Here is a 19,207-nt window from a genome sequence, read left to right as displayed (position 1 = left end):
ACCCATAGGTGCTAAAGACCAGGCTGCTGACTGTCCTCTGAAATTAAGGCAGTGGCAGAAAGGACAAATTTAGGAGCCCAGCTGATATTTTTTCCCAAACCTATACTTGCAATACAGTTAAGGCAGGGAGATAAGCACCTTCAAAGAGTGATATGAAGCACCTACATGATTCCACCAATTCTGCCCACCTACTGCTTAGGACATGTGAGCATCTTGTGGCAGGAATCAGTGTGAACCTCTGCAAAACACCAGATCCCATCCTAAGCCTGCTCCAGGCCTGTTGGGTCTGCCTGTTTCTATGAGATGCTGAGGGCTGAGTTGAGCTTGTGTGTAATGACCCAACATCTGAGAAGGAATAAACAACTCAGTGGCAGAGAACAATCCCAATGCTCCTGCATTTCAAGGAAGCATTTCAGACAGCACAGGGTTCATCAGCCTGCCTATAGGGCTGCAGGAGGTTGCTATCCCTGCAGCAAGCATGGAACATGCTCCCACACTGGCTGGTGTAGGGCTGGGGTCTTGGAGGACTCCTCTAGGAAGCAGAGACAGGATGTGTGGGGTGTCTCACACATCACTCCAGTGTGGTAGCCTGCAAAGAAGACTACCAAGGGCTGAGATAAATAAAATACAAAGTAAGGGGGAGTGAGGATGGGGGAGGTTTGTGTGTTGGGAGACAGATTTTAATCTGGAAGGTCAAGTCTGTCAAGGTGACTGCTGCCAAGCTCCAGCTTAATTATTAACTAGCCTGATTTCTGTTTATATCTGCATCAGTACCTAGTTTTCAATGCGGATTGCACCCTGGACTCCCTGCTGTCAACTCCAATTAAGCCTGATAAGGTCTGGCCGTGCCTATTGAGAACAGAGCTTGCCAGGACCTTCTCGGCTGCCTCCACCTCCTCCCTAGGAAGGAGAAGGTGGCCAGAGAGGGGTCCCCTAGATCCTGTCTGCTCTGGCACCTAGGTCTGTGCTATCACTGAGCGTTAGGAACCTCTCTGGGCTGCAGGAACACACACAGGCTGGGGAGGCCAGGCAAGCTGGAGCTGCTGTGCCAGTTGCTGCACCAAGGTACTCTGCTCCTGGTGCCAGGGACCCAATGAGTTAGAGAGAATATGCTACAAGCAAGTGAGACAATGGGTCTGGTAAAATCAAAGTTAGGGTGGGAGGAATGAGGATGAAGTATGCTTTTGCTTGGGCTGTAGCAACATCCACAGCTGATACCCACTAGGTGCTGGAAGGAAGGAAGAGGTTCTTGGATAAACCACTCCATGCTCTCATTCTGCTTTCTTCAGACCCTTAAAGCCATGACAGACAAGGGAGCTGAGCAGCTCCTGGTTATGGTCCTGCCACTGTTGTGCTCTGCAGCCCTGGGCATGTCCCTGCCACGCTCACTGCTCAGTTTTCACCCCATGTCTGTCTCAGTCTGTCTCTCTCAACTTACGTCTGCAGGGCCATCCCAGGACTTGAGCTGCAGTGATCTGCAAAGCACTTTCAGACCTGCACATGACAGGCCATTTCTTGGGCTCAAAATACTGTAAGTATATCCCCTCTTCCTTGTATTCCTTCCGGGGAAAGGGGAGCACTGAGCTGTGTTCCCACATCTTGCATTGCTTGCCCCCTCAACCTCCTTCATACTGGGGGGGGAGTGTAGACATTGCCTGTGGCCTCCTGAACACATTATAAATCAAAGTTAGATAAAGTCCATTTCTATGGTGTAATCTGGCCACTGCATCTTTAGAGCTGAAGCAGGCAATTGGAAGGCTCTGTAACACCATCAGGGAGGTAGATATTCATCACCTAGGCAATGCTGCAATACTACCAAACAACCATGGACCAGTTTGTATTCCCTGACACTTGCTGAATAAATTGGACTAAAACCTGCAATGTATTCATGAAAGATTGCTATGAAGGCCATTTCACACTCCTCGAGCTATCTTGTCTCCATCCATTCCTGGAGTGGGCATTTATCTGCATGAAGGTCACCCCTCATGGGGATTATGCTACTAGGAAGAAATTAAAACAACAATTAAAATGGGATTTTTTTTGTTGTGGCTTAATAAGATATAATCCTGACTAAACAAAGTAAATAGTGAGTATAAATGAGTTCCTCTCTCCAGAGCACTGTCAAGCTGTCAGTCACAAGTGGGGAAGACTTCTGGCTAAAAGACACTCTGGCTTTGGAGATTAGCATATGGATATGCCCTTTACGGAAGCACATGCCCTCATACAAGCACTGGCAGCCCAGGATGCCTTCTAAAATGTAAGGAATCTGCTTACTTAGCCCTGAAAGCTATTTCTGAGACATGATACATCCCATATACATGCCCCAGCATTCCTTAATGCTAACTGGGAAATGCTGCACATTCATAAGAGGGAGGCTAAGGACAGGGCTGGGAACTGAGCATTATTCCACTCCTGGCTCTGCCTTGAGATTGCTGCTGACAAGACCATCCCCAACTGGCCAGACAACTGGCATTTCTGCTCCTCAGTCTTTCCCACTGCAAAGTGGACATGGAAGTTGTAATGCATAAATAAAGAAACACATTTAGAAATATTTTCTTTGAACTGGATGAATATATATAAATTATGATATAGAAGTATCTACCATTTAGATAATTCCACAGCCCTTTAAAGATCTAGATTACTTGAGCTCAAGAACTTTCAAGTAAAGGCTGTGCCCAAGCTTTCAGTGATTTTTGCAAAGGCTGGAAAGACCTTGAGAACAGCTCTTCCACTGCTATCAAAGGCAGGGACAACTGGAGTACCTTTGCACTTTGGTATCAAGTATTTCCTATATAAACAATATACAGACAAGTCATTGCCAGTGTCAAAACAGAAGGTTAAAAAAACCCCAGACTCTCAAGTCTCTCCACAGCAATCCCAGACCACTCTGAAGCCTGAACAGCTGGCACTGGACACATGGCCAAGTGTTACATGGCCTTGCAAGTCTGGCTCAGAGAAAGAAGAAATTTGGAAGAAATAAATGCTGAGCAGAACCGATGCCCTGCCCAGTTACTTCACCTTGTGTAAAATTCACAGCCCTGCTTTCCTTGGGAGGGGCCTGCAAGGCCAGGAGGCCAAAGTCAGGATCCCTCATTTCTCCCCCAGATAAGAGCCCTTGGGACAAGAGAGGCATTGTCACTTGGGCTCATCCATCAGGGCACTCACTTTCTGTGCAGAGAAGGGATCAGTCTTGTGAGTGAGGGCTGTGCAGCTGCTGGCCCTGCCAAAGCAGTGCCAAGGGAAGGGGGATGCCCCAGGGCTGGAGAGGAGTGCTGGGGCACTCAGCAGTCCCAAGGACACATCCCCAGGAACGGGATGCTGCCCAGGAAGAGCTGTGCAAGCTGCTCCAGGAGGCAACGGACAAGGCACAGGGCCAATGGATTCCACTGAAACATTCAATAATGCAATTTTTAAACCAAGATTCCTGTGCGCCTGTGTAACCTAAATCTAACATGACATGGACTAAACGAGGACGTTGCTTCTCTCCCCACTGATTAGCTGTGATTGCTGCTGAGTGACACTGCAGCACAGGCCTGCTTGCCAGGCTGCTGCTGGATTGAGGCACGTGTGGGGGCCAAGCACCATGAGCCCAAAACACACATCACATGCACAGAGGGCACCCTGAGGCAGCTCAGCAAGGGGGGCACCCCAGGGACCCTCACCAGACAGACAGGAGGCTCTCCCTGATGAACTGAAAAGTAACTTTTCATAGCTGATGACCAAGTTCTCCAATAACAGCTGCCAAAAGCAATCAGGCTGGATCAAAACAGAGGGAGGAACGTTATGTTATTTTAAACAGAAATTATTTGGTTCCAGGGGTTCTGATCAAATTAGGCAGCTACTGAATTAAAGCAATGAAATTACTGGGAAGGAGACTGTGCTCAACTTATTTCCAGTCCTCCTGCATCTGAAGAGGTAACAAAGGAAACCATCCAAACCATTCCGAGGAGTTTCCCATAAACACCCTAAGCTGGAATTTGGAGAACTGGGGATTTCTTCCTGCCACTAGCAATTTTCTAATTAGTCCAATAACCAACAGGCTCAGGACATCCCCTCTCCAGCAGATTTGGCATCCTCCAAAAAGGGGCCAGACTGAAGCCTGCATGGCAGATGCTGCTCCTTTGATTTGCAGCACAGCTCAGGCACTGTGAATGCTTTGGTTTTCAGCTCTGCTCACAAACCTGTGGATTTCTAGCTCCTCCCTGTAGCCTGCATGCCCACCCTTATCTTTCAAGAAATGATTCTTTAGTGGAAATTCAACAGTAATCACATCTGGAATTGAAGGAATAACAACAATACACAAGATGTACATTGCACCACAGTGGGATACAGACAGACCAGTGTAATGGGAATTTCGGCAAGGAAGAGGGGCTCTGTATTAATACACATGAAATCCTGACACAGGGACAGGAGATGCAGAGTGCAGAACCAGAGCTAAGGGTGAGGAGGGAAATAGTGCTGGTGCTGATCATATTCTAGTGGTACTGCTCTGGTGCTGGGCATACCCTGGGGATTCCCCAGGATGGGAGCTGGAGAGCACACGGGTGAAAACACTGAGGAGTGATGTGTGACCCTCCATGGGAAGGGGACACCTGCACAACCTTGTACCCTTGTCCATCCCTGGCAACACTGTCCCACACTGCAGAAATGCCACCTCCCTGAAGAAATCCCCATCTTCCCCAGTGCATCAGCACCAAGAGCTGCCTAAAGAGAGGCTCAAGTCACAGTTTCAGACCAGGCATAGCTGCACGTGTTGCTTTACAACTCTGTCTGGATAATTTCCCCCAAAATGCAAGGAAAAATCTGGAATATGGGAAATGCCCTTAGATGTCAATCAATCATGCTATTTTCTTAATTGTACTGCTCTTAACTAGTTCATGCTAGACACAAACACCATGAGCTGGGGTTGTCTACAACACAACAAACACAAACGAGGGAGTCTCACCAAAAGGGACAAAGAGAGAGCCAGAGCAGCCAGAGGAAAGGAGAAAAAGCACTTACCTTGTGTGAGCAGTAGGGCTGTGGCGAGAGAAGAACATAAGAAAGACAGAGAGAGAAAAGAAAAAGAGGGACAAAGTTAATATCCAATGGGAAAAAGCTGTTTGGCAGATGAAGGCTGTCAGTGAGCAATGGACATGGTGCAAGGCAGCGTGCGAGCTCACCAGGGCTGCATGTTGGGCACAGGCTGGGGAGCAGACACCACAGCAGCAAGATGGAGAGGAGATCTGGGGTGCTCCAGTCAGCACCACGGCACTGGCTCCCCAAAGTCACCCCTTCCCCCCAACAAAGGCTAAGGGATGGGATGCAGCTGGGGGGAGTGGCAAGGAGGGAAAGGGAAAGGGAGGAAGGAGGGCAGTTACACTTGCCACTGGGGCCTGACACAACCCAAACTGACCCAAAGGCGTGGGAGGTGCCCCTGCTTTAGCCAGGTATGTGTGGTTGTGGCGGGGCTTGGCACGACTGAGGAGCCCCAATAAACTTGTAGGTATTGAGAAGAGAAGGTGATGGGCAGCTCCTTGAGAAGAGCAGCATCAGAAGGAGGCACTGATAAAACAGATGGCCTCCAGTGTCAAAAGGGGCAGGGGGTAACAAGGCCATGAATCATCCCTCGGGATGATGCTGTGGGTCATCTACACCTATCCCTATTCAGGGTGGGAGGAAAAGAAAAGGGTGAAGGTCCTTGCAAGGGATGACCTTACCCTGGCTTTCCATACAGACATAGCCCAGCCCCCTTGGGCAGTGACCCCCTGAACCTCTCCTCTCTTGATTTCCCCACTCCCCAGAGCTGTCACAAAGAAACAACTGGCTGTATCTCTCTTCAGTGTAACCCACAGACAGCCACAGCTTGCATCCAGGTACCAAACCAGCTACAGCAGAGTCCATATAGCAAAAAAAAAATCAAACGCTCTTTGAAAGGGGCCAAGCACAAGTCTGTGCCTTAGCTTTAACTTCCACTTGTCTTTCAAACAGCAAACCAATCCCCTAAGACTTGGTTGCATGTGATGACAGTATTGTAATTACTAACACTTATTATCATGCACTTTTAGTCTCAGAAGCTTAAAACTCTGTACAGAGTCAGTATTAACAGCCCTATTTGACAGATGGTGAAGCAAGCAAAAAGAAGCTAAAGGGAACATTTTGCAAACTCAGAAGTGGGCTGGAATCCAAAAGTGCTAATTTCCCCAGACTTGCTGGTTGGGCCTCTGAAAAGCAGGCACTTTTATATAGATGCACCCAGTTGTATCTGTGCCATTTGAAAGTGATTTCCTAAGCAATTTATCAAAGGTTGCACAGCACATCCATGGCAGAGCCAGGCAAACTAATCCTGAGTCCTGACACCCAGTCGCTTCCTTGCTCTGTTGAGCAGCAACCATGGGCACAGCTTTCCCAACAGTCTGCAGAGAGACACTGACCCAGTCAAGATCTTCATCCACTGATCCATCTCCCCAGCTGGAAGAACTGTGGGCAATTCAAGAGATGTCCCTTGTCCATGTGGGCAGGTAAAGGCACAGTGAAAGGTGAAATGAAGAGGCTCCTTGCTGAGCATCCCTTCTGTTTCAGGGTCAATTCCTTTTGAGAGTCAAAAACTTTGGGGAAACTATTCATGAGTACATTCTGCATTAAGTACAGTCCCACTGAGCCACAAGATCCAATGGGATGTTTGCTCTGCCTGCACCACTGCTTGTCATCCACACACCTCTCCTTAAAGTCTCCAACAGGCTCATCAGTACCCCTGGTAGCATGAATCTGGAGTTTCCTTGTAGCTCTGTCCTGCTGCAGTTCATGCTGTCGTGTGACCTCCTTACTGTTCCATGGTCTTCTGGTTCTCCAGACAATGTGCAGAAATTCAATTTGCCTTTTGCAATTACAAGCATTTTTACAATGGGTCAATGTGGTGTTAAAATGTAATATAATGAAATATTACTGGGACCTTAAGCTACTGTGGCTATTTAAAAAACCACTGGTTCCTCATGTTTTTTAAAACTGTTATTATACTGCTCTGGGATTTGAGTTTATTTTTTTCCCCATTTGCTTGTGAGCCTGAAAAAGAACAATTTTTCTCCCTTTCACTTATGATATGACACATGAATATTTGAAGAAGCCTATAAAGCTATGAATGAAACATCAAGAATACAGCATGCAGAAAGCCAAGGGATTATTTTATCTTTATATTTCTGAGTGAATGCTGTGCATGCAAGCAAGAAAATGATTTCACGGACTAAAGCTTTTTTCCTGCACACACATCTGCTAATGTGCCCTTAGCCCTGACCTGTAATGTTTCCTGACAGCCCATCTGGGGATGCTGTACCTGTACTAGCTTCACTGATGGCCTCCGTGCTGTTCCCATCCCACAAGCATCCCTCCACTCTCCCCAGCCTGGGCTGCATCCCTCCAGTCCTCCCCAGGGCACCTCTCCCTCTCCCTCTCCTGCACTGCTGCTCTGCACATCACGCTCCTTGTGGGGCCAAGCCAGGCCACCTCACTGCTCTTGGCATCTCAGGTAGTCTCAGAGGCTTAACATGTGTACTCTTACAGGGAACTGCTAAAATTAGCTCAGCAGCCAAATCCAAAATAGCAGTCCCAAGTATCCCTCACCTAACCCTTGCATGGTGTGACTGTGGACAAACACGTGTGCCAGGATAAGGAGGCTGTGATGCTGACTCACCCAGGAGAACCCAAAGCCTTTAGCTCTGGATCTCTGTTCCTCCTTCACTGGAGTTTCTCTGCCCTGAAGGCTTGGTTTTCACTAGGTGAAGTCAAAATTGCATGCATGAATTCTGCTTCCCTTGCCACTCCTGAAAATGGACAATTTAGACTTAAATTTTAAAAAGCTGCTAAAAATCTGTTTACTGATACGCCATTTAATCTGCATGTTTTGGTATACTTGACTTGGAGGTCTAATTCTGCTGTGACATACATGCTGGTGTGGGTTACAAATCAGGAATTTCATTACCTCCTGCACAAACTCCAAAAAGCTTAAACCAAGAAGAACCAGGCTTGGGATTGAAGCAGACTAGCAATCCAGTGTTTACAGCAACCTGATGTGCTGAATGCATGTCTCAGCCTTTTTCTAAACAGTGAAATACTTTGCTGTTTATCTCACTGAGAGATTTGACTATGCTGCATGCTTTATTCTGGACTCATTCTTCATTAACATAAATCTTTTCTAATCAGTTTCCCTAAAGACTCAGAGAAGCCACTGTGTAGATAAGAGGATCCTTGTTAAAGGCCTGGGATTTAGAGTGAGTTGAAATGAGTGAGGGGAGGATGAATTTTGAGGAGACTCTCAGTCACACAGCAGGGCAGTCATAGGATGCCAAAGAGAACACACTGCCTCCACCCCTGCACACTCAAAGGTGACCAAAAAAGTGACCATATGAAACACAGGCTCACCTCCCTAAAGAGACAATGATCCTCCACCTTCCAGATGTAACTGTCCACAGGCTCTGCCTCCAGATTTGCTCACTGAGGTGAGTAACTGTTTCCCTAATAGATTGTGAAGAGATGTAAGCGTGGGGGTTTTTTAGGCTAAACAAGGCAGAGATTTTACAGCATTGGCCTGAATGTTATTATTGAAGTCAATAGCAAACCTCTTGCAGACTCCAAGAAACTCCTCTCCATCAGGAGAATCAGCAGCATTCAGCCTTATCACAAAGCTGTGAGCAAATTATTAAACCTTGAGGGAATGAGGTAACAGCAGTCTAACATTTTTTTGCTATTCTCATCAGCTGATGAAGTGGATGAAGAAGAAATTTCTTATCATCTGTCCACACTTCAGAAAACTGCAGCACAAATATCAATACAGCTTATCTTAAGCAGGTATGGATCTTTGTACCAAGTCAAATAATTTAATCAATATTTTGATATAGATAACTTGATGGATCAATCCAAGCTGGGAATCCTTCCTTCTTTGCAGCTTAATCCTTCCTCTGTGACTCCCAGTCACATCCTCTCTCTGGGCACAAAGCTTTTCCATCAGAGGTGCTGACACTTGATTAGAAGGTGATGTGCTATGAGATTTGTTTGCACCAGTTGACTCTGTGCTGGGAGAGCTGAGAAGACTTCAGACAAAATCCTCCCAAGCCAGGGCATGCCAACCAGCTCTTATCAGTGCTTGCCAGCCATCTGTACTCCCATTTCCAGCAAAGCATATTTTGTGGGAGACATGTTTTCTGAAGCATCATGTGAAGGTTGTCAGTCCCTTTCACAAAACATAACCCTCAAGAGTCAGTCTTCAAGCATCAGCCCTGAGGTTGAATCTTCCACCACTGTGCCATGAGCTGAATTCTCACATGCTGATTCCCAGTAACCCTCATGCAACATATTTTTCCAAATGCCATTTGCACCATTATCTGCAATCAAATGAAACCTTCCAAAGTAGCCACACTTGCTATTCAGGCTGTATCCACACCAAGGGTAGCCACAATTTAAGCAGAAGAGCAACTTCATCCAGGGAGCACAAAGCAAGTTTTTCTCCTGTAATCTAGGCTGTGAAAAAAGTGTCAAAGTTGATGTGTGAAGAAATCTGAAATCTTGCTGGGACAGCAGCAACATCTGCATTCTGAGTTGTGAGCTGACACAACAGCAAAGCTGCTATGAGAGCAATGGTCAAACCAACAGACAGCATCTCCTCAGTAAGGAAGAGACCCATTTCCCTGCAGGAATCCTTTAAAGAGGATGCCTAGAAATGTAGTTCAGGGTGCAGAGTTTCAAAGCCCTGCAGCACTCAGTAAAGAGGGATTCAGTTTACAAGACTTTGCATATAGAGGAAAGGTGAGACAAGAAGGATTTGAAGATTAATTTCTTAGAAATGGAGAGGACAAAAAAAGGCAGGAAACCTGGGAAATGGCCAGGAGGAGAGAGAAAAGCAACATTTACCATCCTGGCCAAGCAAAGAATGTGAGTCTCTCTCTTTGATTTCTTTTTAGTCATTCACTTAGATATAACAAGCTTGCAGCAAGCACCATCTTTGCCAGTGCTCTGTGCATCTGATATGCCACTACTGAGTCAGTACTGGTCGTCATCACAGGCCAGGCTGGCAAGATACCAATCTCAGATCTGTTCTCATCTCTTTGAATTATTGGAGCACATCAACAAAAAGAGCTGCTACAGTAAAACTACTTGATGTGATTTGTTTGGATGATCAGAAAGACTTTGAAAAACTCCAGCTACAGAAAGTGATTGGTGAAAAAGAACAGATAACCTGCAAGACAAAGTAGATGTAGCATCTATGTAGCAGGAGTAAATGATCAGCTTTCTTTACAGCAAAGGTTAACTGAGTGTCCCATGGCTCAAAGCAGCATGACTGATGTAAACTAATGTAACTGGGGATAAACAAAGAGGAGCAGCATCTGCAGATGATGCAAAATATTCCAGTTCAAAGGCTGTATCAGTGGCTGTTCTGTGTTCTGCAAGCCCTGGTCAATCTGAAGACTGGAATTTGTGTTTGGACCACCATAGGAATACTTCAGAGTAGAGATGACTTTTCCTCCAGTAAGGTGCCAGCAGGTGCAGAGAGCAAGAGCAATAAGGTGAATTTCATGCTGAGTTCTGACCCTCACAGAGACCCTCCTGGAGACCCCTGTGCCTCACAGCTCTGATCAGGGCCAAAGAGAAGTTCCCTTGACTGGAAGTGACTGCTTTGTATTGGCAGGTGTACAGGACAGCACAGACAGTAATGCAAATCAACTGTGTGGTAGCAAGTCCTGCTCCCACCTGCCATCCTCCTCCACTGCATGCCTGTCAGAACCACTGCCTCTGAAGCCTGCAGCAGTGTGGGTATCCTCAGGGACAGCACACTGGATCTGAATAGCACCAGGCTCTGGACCAAGATCTGCATCCCAAAATAAACCACTGAAACTCTGCCCCAGGCTGGTTTGAAAAGCACATACTACTTCTCCCTGTCATCAGCTCTGCCATCACTTCAGGGAACATTTCACCCCTGATTTCATCACTGCCACTTAGTTTGTATCCCTGAGGTAAGTCAGGAGCTGCCCTCTGCATGGAGAGGTTCTGGGCTGGTGCAGGCCCTTAGCACAAAGCTATGGTAGTGCAGGCACAACGGGCTGTCTCTGCCTGACCCGGATTGCAGATTACTTCCAAACATGACTGCCATTCATCTGACATGCCCAACACCACCCCGCTTCCAGAGGAGCCAGGAGAGGTTCTGAAGATATTGTAAATAGCTGAGAGCATCAATACTCCTACAGTTCCTCAGGCACAGGCTCAGTGTGACACAGCTAAGTGAGGAGTAACAACAAAACAGGGACACACTGTCAAGAAAACCACACCTTTTGCAGCACTGGGAACAAACACATGAGTAGCCAAAACGCAGAGAGATTCTACTTCAAAAGCTACTGGGCCTGGACCCCCAAGGAGAGGCAGAAGCTGTGCTTTGCCCTTGCCATGTGAGTCACATGGGGGTACATCCATCACCACAACAAAACCCAGCAGAGTCCCCACTAGGTGACTGTGGTGTGGGATTCTCCCCGTCTGTGTGCACGGGGCAATGGCAGCACCTGCATGAAGCCGGCAGGAACACGTGTGCTGGAGTCAGCACGAGCATCCCTTCCCAAAGCCCATGGCACGTCGCACGATGGCCGAGCGTGGCCCAGGCTGCCTCCTCTCCGCCGGGAGCCAGCTGCTCATGCGTGAATTCTGTGAAGCTGCTGGCCACAGCATCTGCTCTCCATCACTCACAATGCTCTCTATGGGAAAGCCTCACGTAGCTCCTTATTCTTCATGCCAGGCACAAGGTAGGCTCATCGGAGATGCCGCAAAGTGCAGCGCTACCGAGCTGGGGATCTTTCCAGATGTCCTGAATTTAGTGTAGCGACTGTGCCACCTTGTGCCAGCAACATTTACAAATGCAGTTCAATCTCCTGCCTCTTACATTTTAAAACCATGTGCTCTCAGTCTGACTTTTCTCTAATGAGGCCTCCTCCCTGGCATGGTCCTTTACTTCCTCCAGACAAAAGAGGGTCTGTCCAAGGATGTGCCCTCACCTCTCACCTCCTGGCCTGCAGGCTCTGTGCTGCAGATCAATTTAGTCCAGCTCTGACCTCTTCTCTGCCTGTTGCAAATCAATCACACTAACTAGAGCTGATACAGATGTAAATAAAAGATATATGATACAGCAAAATGGCTCTCTAGTCCTAGTAATAATGAGGACGTTTTACCACTTCAGAGGCCATTTGGATTTTTTTCAAACACTTGTTCTTATTCAGCCAGGTGCAACATGACCTGTGTAGGAAAAAAAAAGTGGAACTTCATAAAAACAGTCCATTTCTGACTCCATATTCTGATTCTACTTGTTGTTTAGAAAAGGATGCAGGATTTGCAGAGAACAGACAGCTGAGAAAAAATTTGCTGTGTTGCTCCAAGCTGCCAAGTGCATAAGCAGGAAAAAGCCAGGGGCCTGTGATTTTCCACCTGTACCTGCTGAGATGGAGGTGAGAGACCCATGGATGGGAAGGTACACATGTGGAGAGGAGACCCCAATATGGTTCTAGGACTGAAGACTTTGATCCAGGACTGAACATTTGGCCTTCACAATGTCCAAGAAGAGATCTGAGCATACTGTAGGTGTAGTGAACAGATACCTACATGGAAGCTGCGGCATTATACAGTTCTTTTATATGATGGAAAAAAGTAGCAAAATAACTAGTGGCTACAAGCTAAGGCCAGACAATTTCATCCTACAAGTCATGCTCACATCTTTACCCTGGAGGGCAGTTGACTGCTGGAACATACTCCCATGGGATATGGCAGGGTTGATCGCTGCTTCTGCTCAAGGGCAGTTGGACTTCAGTGAAAACTGAGGGCCTGTGCTTGACAAAGTGAAACCTGATATACCTCATTGCCTGTATGAGGGCTGCAGGAGGCAATCTGACAGCATTAAAATATAGGTGTACATTTTACAAGTCCACGGATGCTATACAATACTGCAATGCTAACATAAGCCTGTGTCTGTCCTGAACGTCCTATGGAGCAGTTATGGGAGCTTGGATGGGCCAGAGGGCAGCTGTGCTGGTGAGGTAAGAAATAGAAGACATTTCAGCAAGGAAAAGCTGTGCTGTGCAGTGCATGGGCAGTGGCCAGGTGTCCCATCACTGACAGCAGCACCAGAGAATAGAAGTAAGTCTGTGGGCACACACATCTGGCTCTAGTCTGTAACAGCACCCAGAAGGTGGATTTGAATTCCCTTTTGTAAAGTGCCTCTGTTTAAATCTTGGCCCTCCCAGGCCACCCCAAAGCCAGTGAAGCCAGTGGCAAGACTCAGTGAGAAAGGGGTCAAACACATACAGGACAAGGACAAAGATAGATATAGGCAAGACACAACCGTAAGTCTGGGTTTATTCCAGCTACGAATCCTGGTCTGCTGGGAGATCCTGGGTCTCACTGCTGATGAAGTAGGACCTCAGTAGAACTTCACACTCTCTGCATGACAGACTGTGATGTCTGTGACACATTAAAGGGGTTTTCAAATGGAAGACATGAAGAACCATTTAAAAAAAAAAAAGCAAGCCAAGTTACTTAACACCTTCTCTTATCCTATGGACTTTTCACTGCACTTCACAGGGACCCAAGAGCACCAAAGCAGTGCCACTGGAGGCAACAACAGAGGAGAGGACAGAGGGAGTACAGGAGGAATTGAAGGGGGCAGCCATGCATTACACCCTTCTCTTGCCTTTTGCATTCCCCAAGATCCTGGCAAAGAAGCAGGAGCAGGGAGAACAGCAAAGGTGTGCTCAGAACAAAAAACAGATCAAGACAAGGAAATCCAATCAAAATAACACAGCCTCCGAGACTCAAGCATTGCACAAAAGGAGGATCAGAAGTAAGCTAGGCTCTTAAAGGCAGAGATGACACCGAAACAGGGTAAGAGCAAGAATACAGGAGGGCAAAGAATAAAAGTCGAACCCTCTACAGGAGGAGGAGAAAAGGAGGAAGGGTAAGGAGGAGAAAGACGGTTATATTTTTTGGATTTGGGGTTTGGATACTTGATTCTGATTTTTTTCTTTTTTGCATTTTTTTCATAAAGGATCTCACACCTGATATTCCACGTTCCATCCATTGCGGTTCACCAAGGGCAATGAAGAAATTCTCCTGCCTTTCGTATTCCTCCTCATCTACTATCTTAACCCTTATGGTCTTCCTGTAGGGACAACAAGAGAGACAACCGTGTACAGCGGGTCGGCTGGCTGGAGGCGAGGCGGCAGCAGCGGCGGCGGCAGCGGGGGCTCCTGGCACACAGCCCCTTCCCGCCGGGACGGTGCGCGTGGGCACGCCTGTCGGACACAGCATCCTCGCAGCAGCTCCTTGGGAGCGGGGGGTTAGGGGCAGAGGGGGCTGGCAAGGGAGCAGGGAGGGAGGGAGAAGTGGGAGGAGGACCTTGCTGATGGTTAGCGGAAGGCGATTTCTGCAGCGCATTTTTTTTCAGTGTCAGATGGTAATGGAAAGGGTGTCGGTTGCCTGAAAAGCACCAGGGACCACCACCCTGAGCTACCCACTGCGTTTTAGCTGGAAGACCAATTTCTTCTTACCATTAATAATAAATACAGTAATAATACCCTCACGATTAATAATAAATCTGCAAGGACTCTGGGCTGGAAACCTGAGGAGAAGAGAGAGACACGTTCCCCAGTGGGGTGACGTAGGTCTCTGACAGTGGCTACTGCTCCACCAGCTGCTAAGGAGGCTGATGGTTCTAACTCCCATTTTTAAAATGGCACATCTTTTTGCTTTTCCTCCTTGACAGTATCTACCTCATCCTCCTGTCCTGTTCCTCAAATGAGGACACAGTCTTCCCAGGGGACAGTTAGTTTGGTTGGGACCTCACAGGGGACACAGTGGGACAATGCCTTCAAGGCTCAAAAGGAAATGCCCTGAGCACTGGAGCAGGTCTAGCCTCTTCTCCCTGAGGCCAGCTCATCTGGCTCCCTCCAGTACCCCTGTAAAGCACACAGATGCTGTGAGCCTCCAGGCAAACCAAAGCAGGCACTAGCTCTTCCTTGGCCTCAGCTCCTGCTCCCAAAGTTACTATGTGACAGCCTTTGCCCATTGTTTCTCAGAAGTCACAGAGGTGTTTGTCTGCCAGACCTCAATTCCTGTATTTTTTCTAACACGGGTTTGACTGGAACAACCCATAGGACCAGGGCTGGCCAATGATCTCCTGAGATGCTGGATGTGTTTCTAGCCAGCATCTTCCCTCTGACACTAGAAAATTTGCTTGGGCCCTCCAGTGGGGGTGGCAGAAAGTTCCTCTCAAGTCACCACAGAAATATAGACAAGCAGGACTGCTCTCCATCCTTCTCCCTCTCTCCCCCTCGCCACTTTGCCTCTCAGCAGCCCCAGCACCACTCCCCATGCCACCCCATGGGTACCATGTGACACAGTGTGCGCGCACAGCAGTGTTTAGGGCAGAGCAGTTGGAGACAGAGAGACATCAGAGGAAGAGAAGAGGAGCAAGGAGATGGAAGAGAGGAGGAAAGAACGTTAATGTTAGTCTGCAGGGCCAGTACTACACCTTTCTGTAAACTCATATCCACCATGCGGGGGCTCATCAGCTCAATGAAGAAATTCTTGGTTTTTTCATACTCCTCATCATCAATTACCTTGATGTGAACTGTTTTGCTGTGGATGGAAAAATAATAAGGGTCATAAAGGGGAGAGGGGAACAGAGAAGCAAAAGTCAAGGAAGGACGGAGTTAAATGGGTACATTAGAGAGTCAAAGTTTTCTCACCCACTGAACAAACTCAACGTGGCCCTTTGAGGAAGGCTAAAGCCCCCCTTCTGCGAGTGACATTGGCCAATTTTCTGTTTAATCCAAAGACAGAATAGCAGGCCAAACTACAAAGTGAAGTTAGACAAAAACGGTCCCCCAGCAAACTGGCTCAGGGCTCAGTCTGTGGGCAGTAAGGTCTGATGGCCAGCAGAGAAGCAGGCTTCCCTCACCCTGTTACCCCTGTGCACACACACACACATGGCACACACATACACATACATGTACAACCGCAGCCACACAAGCACACGCACCCTGCTGGCACCATGCTGCTGCCTCAGCTTCATTGGCCTGCTCTGAGAAGTGCTGGCTGCTGGAGCAGCTGGACAGCAGATCCTATGTCTCTCCTTTAGCAAATTTCTTACAAGTTCTTGTACCCTTTTGTAGGAAAAGAAGAGCTCACTGTGCCATAGTTTCCTTCACAGCAAATACATGCCTTATGCAGAGGTTACTCTCCCACAACCTTCACACCCAAAGAGAACAAGAAAAACAAGTCAAACACTCTGCCAACCCACTGCCTCCTTACAGCCAGGCTGCACTGACTGTTGCAACCTCAAAATGACCCCAGCACTCCCCTCATTCTCCCAGTGGCTGCAAAGGTTCATGCAGTCCCATCCCTCATTCATGACTGAACAGATTGGTGCTTTGATTCCAAGCTGGTAACACTCTCTTAAATACAACATTGTCTGCACATGTAACTCCTCTGAATGGGCATCTGCTTGCCATCTTGGGGCTTCTGGACTTCTAGCTGACCCCAATCCCAAGCTGGAACTGCATTTTTAAAACCAGAAGTAGTTCCACATTAAAAGTGTTTCCCTTACCTCAAAACAAGTGCCTCAAGAGCAACCAGGCATGTTGCCCCTCCTGCCAGTGAAAGATCCCTGCTTCCCACAGCTCTGTACCCACACATGGCCCTGCAGCAACAACCTCCTCTTTCTTCCTGCCCATCCTCAGCTGTCAGATCAGGCCCAGGTGCATGTTGTGCACAATCAGTCTTGACTGGCAATGGGAAGGAAGAGAAAAGCAGGACTTGCAATCACAATCACTGGCAATCTGGGAAGAAAGACCCAAATTCAAATCTCTATGTGCCTCAGCCTGTAGCCTTTGGCATTAAATATACCTTGTATATTCGATCTCACAGCACTTCAGAGAACAAGTATTCCAGCCCTGCACCCTGGGGATGTTGCCACAGCCAGCAGCCTCTGGAAAATCACCACTTCAGCACAGAATAGGAGAATCATCACAGCTGCTTGCATTCCTACTGATACCATTAATGACCACACAATTATTTGGTCATCTTACGATTTGACCCTCAAGTTATAATTGCTCCTGCACTCTATCTGAGGAAATCCTGTTCCCTGTGCTGACTCTGGTCTTGATCTTGGTCTCAACCCTTCTTTTTCAAAGGATGGCACAGGGGTAGAAGTAGAGTTTGGACCAATCTGCCTGTTGATCAGTGCAGGAAAATGCAAGAAATATCACCTCCAATTCTTCTTTCTGAGCTAAATCAGCTTTATTTTTGCTAGGGCTTGCTCTACCCATACCCTTCATCAATGCCAGCAAGACTCCTTCTCTAGACTCCTTCAATCTCTGTTAATCCAGCCTGAAAGATTTTAAAAGGTATATCTCTGGTGTAAATATTGCTGCTCTGCTAAGACTTCATCATGACCAATTTTTGTTGCATTTTCGTTGGAGATGTTGAATTTGGCTTTTGTACCAGATGCTATCTGGGCCCCTGATACTTTGCAAAGCTTGTTCAATTTGCTGAGTTAAACCTACAGCTGATTCATAGCTCTGATCTTTTCCTTGCTCATTACTACAAAACAGAAAGTGGGATTTTCAAAAGCAGCCAGTGCTTCCTGGCTTTTAAAAATCCTTTTCATAAGTACCATTGCTTATGGTTTTCCATTTTAGGAGCTTCAAAATACTTGGTATTGCTTGTCTGTAAAAATTTGGAAAAAACATCACAGACCCTATTTCCTGGGGGTCAGCTTATGTGCTGTGACAAAGCTATTCTAAGGTTTTGTACAGTTAATATTATGCATGCAAACCATTTGAGCCTTCCTTCCTTCCTTCCTTTCTTCTTTCCTTCCCCTTCTAGGAGCTCTATATGCCCTACCAAGTAGTTCCACAGTGCTGAGACTTCCTTAGAGTAGTCTTTTTTTAATGTTAACAAAACAGTTCAAAACAGAGAAAGAAGAGTTTCTGGAGATCCCTAGAGGCTAGCATGGCAAAGTGCTGGCTTTGCAAAAGCAGGTCCCCTCGAGTCAGGAACACAAACCTTCTGGGCTCCTAGACCAACTCAGCTCTGCTGCAAACTGGACCATTACCATACACTCAAGCGTCAGGTGGCTTTTCCAAAAAGAGAGTCTGAATTTGATGACCAATCCAGTAACTTCCTGGTTTCCTCCTTTGCTACAAGCTTTTAAGGAGAAAAGATTCTTTTACCCAGCTCTGAAACAACAGGTGAAGCACAGATCAAAGCATCAGGCCAAAGCCACAGGTGTCCTGCATGGACACAGGCTGGGTCTTGCACCCCCTGTCCCCATCTGACTGAATCCCAAAGGAGCTGGTGCCCGACCTCTCCAGCTTTGCTGAGAGGTGGTGAGTGCCCAGCAGGTGCTCCAGCCCATTAAAGCCTTGGGGACACAGCAGGAGCCCGGAGGTGACACTTGGGGAGCCAGGTGGGGTGGGATGAGAGCCAAACTGCAGCCACTGCCAGCTCTTGCTCCAGGGTCAGCGTGTTGCCAGACTTGCCTGTGCAAGGAGGAAAGGAGCATGGCAGAAGTTGACAAGGACTGTGCAGTGACACGGGGAAGTGGGCGAGGGCTCACTGACCCAGTGCCACACAATGGGGAGCAGTTGACCTTTCCCTGGGATTGTGTGGCAGAGGGAAGAGCAGCATCCCTGCTCCTGGGCCGCTCTCGGCAGCTGCACAGAGGGCGGCACAGCGCTGGGTTTGCTCCCCTGAGGGGAAGTGCCCTTCTCTTGGCTGGCTGCCCCTTTCTGTCACCACAGAAAGGTCACTGCTGATGGAGGGGGGTTCTGGTGGCCCATCAGGCCACCCCTCCCAGGCCACTGTGGCTGCTGAGGGCTGTCCTTTCCCCCACTCTGCAGCTTCCCTGTTCTGTGAGCATTTTGTTCGTCTCTAGGCCTAGGAAAGCAACCATAAATACAGCTGCGTCCTGAGCTGTCATAAATTGTCTGGAGGCCAAACACAGATTGCTCCCACACAATCTCATCTCTCACCTACAGCCACACTGAGAGCTGCCTCCTCAGAAGGCACGAAGAGTGGAGGAGATGGATGGAGAGAAGGGCTGGAGTGTAACACTGCCCCGGGAAGGCATTACGTTAATGTGAGAGATGTGACAGAAGGACACCGAGAGGCAGAGAGCGTGTGGGAGCGGGAGGCCTGGGAACAT

General features: G+C 47.8%; 1 protein-coding gene across 11 annotated transcripts in view; it reads right to left on the bottom strand.

Moving 5' to 3' along the window:
* The window catches only part of SLC8A3 (solute carrier family 8 member A3), a 110,497-nt gene that overhangs the window by 7,618 nt on the left and 83,672 nt on the right, over positions 1–19,207 (bottom strand). For 4 of the 11 annotated variants that reach the window (XM_088167061.1, XM_088167066.1, XM_088167062.1 and 1 more), the window contains 2 exons: positions 15,530–15,636; positions 5,002–5,019 (listed from right to left, as the gene is read on the bottom strand). The exons of 1 other annotated variant lie outside the window; for it this stretch is intronic. In XM_088167061.1, the coding sequence (XP_088023187.1) occupies positions 5,002–5,019; positions 15,530–15,636 (125 nt within the window). Of the gene's footprint in view, positions 1–5,001; positions 5,020–14,054; positions 14,159–15,529; positions 15,637–19,207 lie in introns of those variants that run through there. 6 more of the 11 variants (XM_088167067.1, XM_088167068.1, XM_088167069.1 and 3 more) reach the window with 5 other exon arrangements.

This window comes from Sturnus vulgaris, chromosome 6 (genome assembly GCF_052056855.1).
Source record: "Sturnus vulgaris isolate bStuVul1 chromosome 6, bStuVul1.hap1, whole genome shotgun sequence".
Taxonomy (NCBI): domain Eukaryota; kingdom Metazoa; phylum Chordata; class Aves; order Passeriformes; family Sturnidae; genus Sturnus; species Sturnus vulgaris.
This window is presented reverse-complemented; position numbering and strand designations above follow the sequence as displayed.